Below are 11,543 nucleotides of genomic sequence, written 5' to 3'. Positions count from 1 at the left end.
CGATCTCCGGCTCCCGACAGGCCTCGACCTCGGGCGGAGCGGCGCCTGGCCCGGCGGCTCGCGGATTGAAGGGGAGACTGGGAGGAGAGGGGCACATGGCCCAGCGCATTCCCCATCACTGACGACTCCAGGACGATCCCCCTCCTGGCTCTCTACTCATTCCCTGAGATGCTCCAAGACCTGATTTGGACTTTGGCAACCAAACTTGGTTGGTTCTAGAAGCCCCGGGTTGGCTCAGTCTGGGACTCATCTGACAATAGTATCTGGCGCACAGTAGGTATGTGTGCATCTGCTGAAATAAATAAATATTTTATTTTTCATGCTTGAACTGTGTCTGCTTCAACAACGCTTCAACAGTGAGCTCCTTGTGAGGAGTAGGTACAGTCAGTGATGTGCCGAGAAGGATCGGGGCGGCCGGGGAAGTGAGGGGAAATACACGGGCCCAGCGAGCAGCTTCTGAGTGAGCTGGAAAGTCAGCGCCCAGAAGCTATCCGGGCGCAGCGCCTGGGTGCCGCGGAATTCCGCGCAGACGGCCAGAGCCGCGGGCCATGGGCCCTGGGGTCACGGAATTGGAAAAAATGACGCTAAAGGGAGAGCCCGAAGGGGACAGTCCCCACTCGACAGGTGGATAGAGGCCCAGCTCTAAGGGATACTAGAGACCCCAAGAGACCTGAACAGAAGGAAGCCGGTCAAAAGGGCCCCAAATCTCCCTGCAGAGACAGAGCGACACATCCCCCTGGCCTGCAGGCTCGGAGGGCAGATACCAGTGGGCGAGCGTCCCTGCGGCCCTGACCCAGGCTGCTCAGGTCCTGCGCGGTAATGTCAGCCTGCAGGGGGCGAAACGTTCCTTTCTCCTGCTGGGCTGCGGCTGAAACCAGAGCCAAAAATAGAAGCTGAGATCAGCCGAAAGGAATGAGACTGAACAAACATATGCGTGTGTCTAAAATCCTGATGGGACACACGATAAAGTAATACTCGCAAACACGGGTGTAACGTGGGATTACTTAGTAAGGAATGCTCGGATAAATGAATGAAAACTTGGAGAAAAAAATGTAAGTTCCACAATATACCTCAAAATAAACTCCATGTGGATTAAAATTCTAAATATTTTAAAGAACAGTCATAGAAACACTATATCAAATAGGATAAAACCGATTTACGGCTAAATGTCAGCATTCTCAAAGCTGTAAAGCAATAGGAGAATGCAAACGAAAACTAACTTTTTCAAAAATACAAAAGCTGAACAGGATTTTTAAAAGAAAAATATTGACACCAAACAACAAGCAGAAAACCCCTCAAACGTATAAAAGCTTGTTTAAATATATAAAAACAACCAAGATATCAATAACTAAATAGACAAAGAAGTTAAGTATGTAATTCATGAGGAGAAATAAAAGTACTACACCAGTGCATGGGGAAACGTTCATTGTCCTTGAAAATCAAACATTTTAAACTTAAAACAACCTTGAAAGATATTGAATCATTATGTTGTACACCTAGGACTAATATAATATTATAAATCAATTATACTTTAATTTTAAAATAACCTTGACATAGCACTTAACATCTACTAAAGTTGCAAAAGTGTTTTAAAATTATAACACATAATGTTAGCAAAGTAGAAAAATGATGGAGTCACAATAATACTTTGAATATTTTTAAATTGATTTATTTTATATACATATTAATGATAAATTCATTAAGCTGAAGTGATATAGTTAAATATGTGTCATTTTATCTTCACTAAATTAACAAAACCTTAACCTCAATGGAAGGTGACATTGCTTCACCCCATCCTCCTCCAGACCTGGAGTTATAGCCAGACATAAAATGCCACTTCGTCATTTTCAGTACACTCACTCCGTTTCAAAATAAAGTATCTAAAGATATGAATTAAATAAAGTACTGCCACAGTTTAGGGAAAGGGTCTTCAAAGTAAAAGCAAAAAAAGTCTTGAGTGAGTTTATCCACTTTTGTGGTTTTCAATACCATCACTATGTTAAGGATTCTCAAAAGATTCCTAACCCGAACCTCTGCCCTGAACTTCAGACTCAAACATTTGTCTGTCCATCTGACCTCTCCAAATGGATGTCAAATGTAAATGTCCAAAACTGACCACCTGTTCTCCATTCCTCCTCCCCCAAACACACACACCACACACACACACACACACACACACACACACACACACACACACACACACACACACACACCATGGACAAAGTAGTTTCTCTAACAGTCTTCATCTGTTAATAGCAAGTCAATTCTTTCAATTGCTCAGCCTCCAAACTTGGAATCATCCTTGAGTCCTCTCTTTCCTTTAAAAGCTGAATCAGGTCATCAGTTCTCTACTTAAAACCTACCATGTCTCTCCATCTATCATATCTGTAAAAGCTGAACTGCTCACTGTTCCCTAAAGGCCCCACTACCTCTCTGACCTTTTCTCCTACGCCTCTCCCCTCCCATCACTCCTCTTGGTCATACTGGCCTCCTTGCTGCTCCTCAAATACACCAGGCACATGCCCATGTGAAGGACCTGTTTCCTCAGCCAGGAATGTTTTCCCCTCCATACTCAAATGTGATACATGCCTCACTGCCTGCAGATCTTTACTCAAAAGCCAAAACAACTTTCTCAGTGAAACAAACACACAAAAAACTCCCTGCTTTGGATTTTCTACTTTATCACTATCATCTAAAAATATATATATATATATATATATATATATATATATATATATATATATATATATCTTTCACTTGTGTATTTTGTTTATTACCTATATTTCCTTAGAAGGTAAGCCTCTGAGGGCAGAGATGGTTGTCTGTTTTGTTCACTGACGTATCCACAGTGCCCAGAACAGTGCCTGCCACCACATGGTGAGCAATGGATAAATGTTCACTGCATAAATTAGAGGGGAAAGGAAAGCAGGTAATACAATGTGGTAAAGATCAGAGACAGGAGGAAACATTCTCATTAACAGAAAACCAAAACAAACAAACAAACAAAACCCCAGAAAACTAGCTTAGGGAGATTATTAAGAATACAGGTGTGGGGATTCCCTGGCGGTCCAGTGGTTAATACTCTGAGCTTTCACTGCCGAGGATGCAGGTTCAATCCCTGGTCAGGGAACTAAGATCCCAAGCCGAAAGACACAGCCAAAAAAAGAATACAGGTGTGGTAGTGCAAAAGGTTCTACAAAATATAAATAGGTGTCTGGGTCACCAAGATAGAGGCTGGAGGCCAAATATTCTCTGACAAAGAAGACTGGCTCCCTCCCTAGTTCATAGTTTACATCAGTCTCCATCTTCAGAATCAGTCCCCTGAAGGGTAAGAATGCCAGAATCTGCACCATGCCCTGCCCTAAAGACATACCCCGGCCCTGGAAGGTGGCATGGAGGGGCTGATGGGACAAGGAGATGCCTAAGATAATGTTTGTCTCATTTAGGACACTCTCAAGTAAGATAAGGTAACAGAAATCTCAACCTCTCATGGCCTCTTTTGGACCATCACTCTGCTTTGAGTCTCCCTTCATTGGCACTGCCATCTTCCCACCTCCCAACATTCACTGGGAAATATTGCCATCAGCCTGGATAGCCTAGTGTCTCTGTGGGCAATACCTTCTACATCTTAAAGTCTCTGACTCCCGTGTCCCCAGTGAACTTTGCCCTTCTTGCCACTTAGGCCACTCATCCTTTGGCCGCACTCTGAGCCTTGTCATCACCTTGAAGGGCCCCATTGTCTGATAAAACCCCCATTCTCCAAACATGGCCATACTTGTAGCTCTCCTTCCCTTACCTCACCACCTCCTTTGTCTCCTTATCCTTCCTTCTTCTTGTCAACACATACTGCTAAGCAGTGGTGGGGAAAATTTCTTTCCCCTTTGGACTGGGACCAGGGTATCCAGTTCCAGCCCCCTGACATCTGGATTCTCTACCACACTTCCAAAGCTGCTCCCTCTAATGTCATGAGACTTCTATGTTGCTAAGCTAGAGGGACACTTCAGTCCTTATCTTATTAGTTCCCTTCTCTACGTTGACCACTTCCTCATTCTTGAAATTCTCTTCTCCTGGGGCTACTGAGACACCTGTCACTCCTCATTTTCTTCTGTCTCCATGGATGCTCTTTTTCCATCTTTGTCACTAGTTCCCTTTTTCCTCCATCAACCCCATAAATATTGTTGTTCTTTGGGTTTACTTCTCTCATTTTACAAATCCTTCTCAGATTCTCTCTCTCAGGCCCAGGTTTCAATGATCACTCAAACGCCAATGATGCCCAAATCTAAAACTTGGGCATGGATATATAGCTGATCACCCATTGGATATTGCCACCAGTGTGCCCCTCAGGGACCTTAACCTTAATATGTCCAAAATTGAACTTTCTATTCTGTAACTTGAACTCCCCTTTCTCTTCACTAAGGCATCATACTCTGTGTGAAATGCCAGAGTCTAAGTTAAGACCAGCAGATGCTGCCTCTCCCCTGGATAGAAAGGGAAACTTGAATAGTACTCATTATTACCAATTTAAGATGCATTAAAATGTCCCAAACCTTCCTTTGATTCAGCACATTGGGGAATATAAAATCATTTACAATCTTATTTTCCTCTTAAAGTCCTGAGTTGCTCAACTGTAAATTCTTTTCCCACAGATGATTTCAGAGGGAAATACGGTGCCTTGGCCAGCTGCTCATCTTGGGTTGGCAGTTGACATGAGTCATGCAATACAGAGCAGGGTCTAGGTGAGCAGATACAGTGCATTTGTCTGCATGGTTAAAAATGAGTTTTGCTTTACTGCAGATATTCAGCTTTCTATGAGAAGAGGATGGGTCACATGTAAAGCTAAAAGCAGATGTCCTATGAGAACACTCCAGGAAAATGCCTAGGTTTCTGGGTCTTGTATTCTCTCCTGAACTGTGGGCTCTCAGAGGCAGGTCCCAGGTGTTTCTAGGACTGAGAGTTTCCTAGGAAGGCAGATGCAAGCTCTGGTAATGGAGCTTTCAAAACTGGCTGGGAGCAAAACAGTCCCTACTGACACAGCTCCCCTTGGGTATCACTGTGATCAAGGGATGCAGAGTAATCAGAGGTCTGAGAAAGAAGAAAGCTTGGATAGGATTAATTTAACCTACTCAGTCCGTCATCTGTGTAAGAGAGACCTCTTGGGGGCTTCCCTGGTGGCGCAGTGTTTGAGAGTCCGCCTGCCGATGCAGGGGACACGGGTCGGTGCCCCGGTCTGGGAAGATCCCACATGCCGCGGAGCGGCTGGGCCCGTGAGCCATGGTCGCTGGGCCTGCGCGTCCGGAGCCTGTGCTCCGCAGCGGGAGGGGCCACAGCAGTGAGGGGCCCACATACCGCAAAAAAAAACCAAAAACCCAGCATCTTTGGGACTTCCCTGGCGGTCCAGTGGTTAAGGCTCTGTGCTCCCAATGAAGGGGGCACGGGTTCGATCCCTGGTTGGGTAACTAAGATCCCACGTGATGCACAGCACAACCAAAAAAAAAAAAAGCATCTTTGACCTCATAGCAATAGTGTATACAGACAGGAAAACAGACTGCACAGTCTAATTATTGTCTAAATCACCAGGCTGGGTAAGTCTCTTTAGCTGTTAATAAAACTGTGTGTTTTCTAATCCTGTTCAGCAGAGGTCAAGTCTATCAGCAGAATTCTTTCTGGAACTGCTGTGCGTGGTGCTTCACACAAAAGAACCACTAGAAAATTGATGCTATAACCACATGTAACCAGAAAAAATGAGGCAGGCCAGGGTGGGATGCTGAGGAGTCTGCTGCCATCACACACGAGTCTTGACACAGCAGGAGCCTTAACAAAGGGATTTATCAGGAACCCTAGAATCTTTGGCATACACTTCTCAGTCATACAATGCCTAGAATATTTAATTCATGGCTGTCAGTTTAGAGAAATATGTTGCACCACTCAAGCTCTTTTAATTATAAGCAACAGAGACTCACCTCAGTATAGCTTAGGACAAAAAGGAGAATAAATACAGTAATGGAACCAAACTAAGATTGGCTTCAGGGACTGATAACACTGTCAGATCTTGCTCTCCTCATTTCTCAGTTCTGGTTCTGTGCTGGTTCATTCTCTCCTCCTGCAATAGGCTTTTTCCAAGCAGTGGAAAGTCTGGTTTTCCCATCTTTGCCAACATATTAATAGCAATTGGAGAAACTTCAGGGCTCCAGGAGAAACTCCATTTGACCCAGCCCAGATCACATAGGTGCCCCTGGATTCAAGGGAATAGTCTCATTACCAGAAATTTTAGGGCCTGCGGTGTGATCACTGGACAAATCTCTGCAAGCTGGATGACTTGCCCAATTTGTACTGACTGCACATGCTAATAACTTCAAACATTTTTAAAGTGTATTTTTTCTGATTACAAAATAAAGGCTCATTGTTTAAAATACAGAAGGTTCATAAAGGAGAAAAGAGTGGGAAATACCCCACGATCTCACCGCTCAAATGACAGTCATTGTTAGGCCTCCATTCTTTTAATGCTTTAAAAAAAAATCCCTTATACAATTTTGCTTCCTGATTTTTTTTTCACTTTAACATTATAACTCAAACATTTCCCTAAGTCATAAAAATTCCTTGAAACTTTGCTTTAAATGGTTATATAGTATACTCTCTATGTATTTGTCTCATTTAGAAGGAAAGAATGCAGTGGGGTAGGGCAGCATTCCTCGCACGTGTGCGCATCTGTGCACAGGCACTTTCAGTTCACGGGATTCGATAAGAGGCCTCAGACTGGATTCCCCTCCCCCATTTCCTGCATTCCCCCAAACACTTCCAAACTTGTCTCATCCACACTCATTCTTCCTCTGCTCCAGGCTCAAAGGACTTGCTATGAATTGGGCTAGTAGTTCAGCCAAACACTTTAGGTTTGAACACTGAATCTTTGTACCTATATCATCTGGGAAATTTGTTTTACCACTCTAAATATCATGTGTAAAATGGGGATTTTTGTGTAGAATTCTTATAAGGATTAATGACATTATGTATGGAAAACATTTAGCACATAATAGGTGATCAATAAATGATAGCACAAGACCCAAAGATTCCTCTCCAGCTGTATGGCCTTCTCCTCTCGTCCTGCTTTTTCAGCCATTTTTCTTAAAAATAATTTATACTTGCTGTCTCAACTTGCCCATCTCCCATTTACACCCAACTCACTGTAATCTGTCTTTTGTTCCCCCTCCACTGACACTGCTTGCCAAAGATCTAGTGAACTTCAGATGCATTCATGGAGCTTTGAGTCATTTCTTAATCTTTTCTGCATACAGTCACAGTTAACCAGTTTCTCCTTCAAACTTCTCTCTTGGTCTCCCTGATACCAGAGTCTTCCCAGTTTTCCTAATTTTCATACTGTTCCTTCCTGTTCTCCTTTGCTGCCTCACTCTGCCCTTTAATTAGTGTTGCCCTCAACTTTCATGTGTCTGGAAAAAGCATGATTCTTTGCTATGAGATCTGAGTTGAAATTCCGGTTCTCCTACTTACCAATTTGAGTTCCTAAATTACTGAACTCACCTGAGCCTCCATATGCTAATCTGTGGAAAGGTAACTCCTCTCCTAGATAATCAACCTAAATGGAGTCATTGTACACTGAACCTGCATTTCCCATTGTTGTAGTGGATTGGTAGCCATAAACTGGAATTCCAGGCCTAGAAACTCATTTCATACCTCAAGAATGTCAAAACTCAAAACAAAGAATATGCTCTTCAAAATATTTATTAACCATATAAAACTAAACAATATGAACTATAATATAAATGTTTCTTTGAGGCATTTTTCTTCATGGGCTGGACTGGCTGAGGTTTCTTAGACTCTTAGTTTAACGAAGTTTGGACAGAACATGCCATCTTTTCCTGGTAACTCTTCCTAGAGCATACACAGATATTTTTCCTTACTCCAGAGACCTTTGAACTGCATTGAAAATTAGGGTCATCTGCCACAAAGAAAAAAAAAGTTCAATGACATTCAGATGAAAGCCTCTCAAAGTTTTTGAAAGTTAAATGTTGGGAGAGGGACAGTTTCAGTGATGTTTTACTCTCGCATTTATATAAAAATCTACTTTGCTGAGCTTGAGAAATGTCTAACAGTACAACCAGGTTTTCAGGAGAAATGCGGAGTTCCACTCCGCAATGTCAATCAGTTTCAGTGATGCTTTTTACAGTTAAACAAATGCCTTCAAAATACTGAGGCAGTTTCCTCCAAATTCCTAGTTCCAAGCTTCAATTATGATTTTCACAGTATCCAAAACACTTCCAAAATTTCTTTTGATCCATCCTGTTTGTTGATTGATTTAACTGGCCTTTAATAATTTCACAAATAAAAATACCATAAGGATGCAACAACTTTGATCTGTTGGCTAAAGTCAGTGAGATGCTTTGTGGATATGAACTGGGGAGGAAGAAAAACTAATGTCAGGATGCTGCTGCTTAAGAATTAGACAGCCTAAACCATTACCCAAACCCAGCTGTTACCAATTTTTTAAATACCATTTCTTGCCCTCTGGAACAGAGTAAAAAAATCAAAGCTTAAGAATCGGCTCTTCAAAAGACATTAGTTCATTAATTAAAGGGGATTGCCTTGGATTCTTGGCAAGAGAAAGGTAAGGCAACAGTTTCAATTTGTAGTCAACTGCAGTATGGGATTCCTCCTACTCAACAGCATAATCAATATTTAAAAATTTTCTTCACTTAAGTTAGCTTTCCAAAAAAGTAATTTTATCAGTGTTAAATATCTGTCTCAAACAATAACAGGCCTCTGCATTTTAATTTTTCTGTGAAATTTTTCAATGCTTCCATATTAGCACTTGCAGCTGATTCTCCCCATTCTGACCTTATGCTAACAAGTTCTTATTCCATTATAAAAACAAACAAAACCTGTTCAATGTGCAGTGTTCCCATCTAATGAAATCTAACAAGTTCTCATTCCATTATAAAAACAAACAAAACCTGTTCAATGTGCAGTGTGCCCATCTAATGAAATCCTATCCCCTTGTTTCCACGCATAGACCTCCTAGTTCAGGCCCTCCTTACTTTTACACTGATTTAGTACAATGGCCTTGAAGCCAATCTAAACCTAATTCCCGCGATCCATTCTCCAACCTGCCACCAAGCTTCTTCCCAAGGTGTAGGTACATAAATTGTCCTTTGAGCCATCCCTCCAACATAGCACTTACCACATTTTATTGTCGTTTTGTGTTTACATGAATCTCCTCTATTTTATCCCAAGTCCCTAGTGGACAAACACTATTTCTTTGGTCTACCAGTTAGTACATAAAAGGCACTTAACCTAAGTATACTGTATTGAATATGAGCCCAATTCTCATATCAGCTTTCAGAGAGCCTCAGAATTCCCTCTTTGAAAATCAGATTTTTTTCCTACTCAATCTACTACTCTTAAACAATGTGAAAAACTTACTGCAAATCTTGATGAAAAACACCTGATTTTTTTCTTTGACGCTAGTGCACTAGAAAAATGCACCTTAATGACTTAGTGATGCTCACAAACACCATTTCTTATAGCTTTGTCCTCAGTGGCTGAAATGTATTACCTGCTCCAGCCTATGCAGCTTTTTCTGTCTTCCATATCTGTCAGCTTTTATATCTAATTTATCTGCACCGACTCCTCTAGTGCCTCTAAATTGTACTTTTTAACATGCCGTGGGCTTAAAATCTAAAATAATCAAGCTTGTTAGAAATGTTTATAGCAGAAAGAAATAGACCCTAATCAAGAGAAATGATGTACCCATGATCAAAAAGCCCAAGGATTTTGCAATGTTCATTTTTACCTGCTAAAAGGCCTTCACTGCTTACTCTCTGGTTCTAATCTACGTCAGAAAAAGATGTCACATAGAATTAGCACTGTTAATCACTTAAACTTGCACTCTCAATTCTAAAATCCAGCCTAGTTTAGTGAGTTAAAACCCTCCCCACTTCAAAACTCTTCTGTGACTCAGTTCAAATTAAAAAGTTGAGTCCTATCCATTATATTCACTTAATAATCTAAAGCTATCTTAAATCACATTATACATTTCTAGCAGATCAAATGCATTAATACACAATGTGATGTAAAGATATTATTTATGACAAAAAACACTGAGGGTTGATGGGTAAATTTGTTAAATCTCAAAATGTAACTAATGTAGACTAAAGCTCATCATTAAATAATCAGTGTTTCATATTCTGTCAAAAATGTGCCCTCTGCTTTTAGTATTTCATATACATTATACTCTACATTTTAAAATGTAGTGATAATGGAGATAAAATAGTAGAAAACAGGCATCACAAAGATTTAGACAATTAAAGTAAGCTCAGAGTGACTTTTAATATGCCAATCAATGTTAATAAAACACAAGTCAAACAGACTAGTGCAAACATGTTTTAAACCAAAATAGGAAAACAAACAATAGACAGATTCTATTTTTTTGCAACATCTGTTAGCCAGTATTATTAGTCAAATGGCTAATCACACATAAAACATATTTTGTGATAAGCTTGGGACAGTCAGAAGTCATTCTGGCATTTCAAATAGCTATGTACAGTATCACCAAGATTAGTTTATATACACAAATATTGAAGTGAAACCAGGCAAAACATTTAAAAAACAGACTAACAATATAATCAAGTATAAAACTTGGGTGGAGGGAGGAAACATTTTTTAAAAAGAGTCAGGGAAGGGCATTATCAGGAAAAAGTACAAAACCAGTAATAATTATACTACATTAATACAGCATTCCAAAGGGGGGGAGGGAGGGGAAGGTGCATTTCTCCAATGCACTAGCTTCAAAGTTCAAAGAAAAAAAAAAAAAGGCAAAAAAAAAAAAAAAAAGGCAAATAGCTGCTTTTCATCAAGAGCAGCTATATATTTCACATAATTGTTTTAAAAAGAAAGCCTATTAACAACGATGATTGTTTAATGCTACAATTTTACAGCAAAGACAAAACTAAAATAGCAGCAAATTCACAAGGCAATACTTCCACAGAATTATCATTCCATGGTTCATGCAATGCCTACAAAGTGCTCCCAGTTGGATATACAAGTATAATTCACAATTTTAAAAAAAGAAATATAAGATTGACACACAGGTACATTGAAGGCTGAGGAGTACTGAGTCTCTTAGCATTTCCCTTTTCAAAGGGAGAATAAGTATGTAATAAAGCCCTTGAGTCCTTTTTTACAAGTCACTACAGGGACAGATACCTTTTATTACAATGCAACAGCTAACTATAAGCAGCACACCACCACAGTGGCTAACCCTGGAAAGGCTGGTGTAACATCCAACAGTGACTGACATCCTACAGAAGACACACTGGTAAACTAGACAAAAGCCTGATACAGCACTGGTCAAAATACAGCTTTCAACTGTAATTCACAAATAAAAGTCCTAAAACATATTTCAGTAAAACTACTGACACCGATTGAGAAAGTAATTGCAAACTGGATTCTAGCAGTGATTTCAGCCTAGCTTCCTCTTGTCGCAGTTTTTTGTGGGGGGTGGGAAATGAGTAGTTCAGTATATGGTAAGGCTG

General features: G+C 40.6%; 1 protein-coding gene across 1 annotated transcript in view; it reads right to left on the bottom strand.

Annotated features, from left to right (window-relative positions):
• WEE1 (WEE1 G2 checkpoint kinase) overlaps positions 1 to 11,543 on the bottom strand; it is a 37,446-nt gene that overhangs the window by 12,352 nt on the left and 13,551 nt on the right. Inside the window, exons 12-13 of the mRNA XM_007471426.1 lie at positions 765 to 868; positions 443 to 555 (exon numbers count right to left, since the gene is read on the bottom strand). Of these exons, the coding sequence (XP_007471488.1) occupies positions 443 to 555; positions 765 to 868 (217 nt within the window). The remainder of the gene's footprint in view (positions 1 to 442; positions 556 to 764; positions 869 to 11,543) is intronic.

The sequence above is a fragment of the Lipotes vexillifer genome, unplaced genomic scaffold (assembly GCF_000442215.2).
Source record: "Lipotes vexillifer unplaced genomic scaffold, Lipotes_vexillifer_v1.1 scaffold6, whole genome shotgun sequence".
Taxonomy (NCBI): Eukaryota; Metazoa; Chordata; class Mammalia; order Artiodactyla; family Lipotidae; genus Lipotes; species Lipotes vexillifer.
The sequence above is the reverse complement of the archived record's forward strand: the minus strand, read 5'-3'. Positions and strand labels throughout refer to the sequence as shown.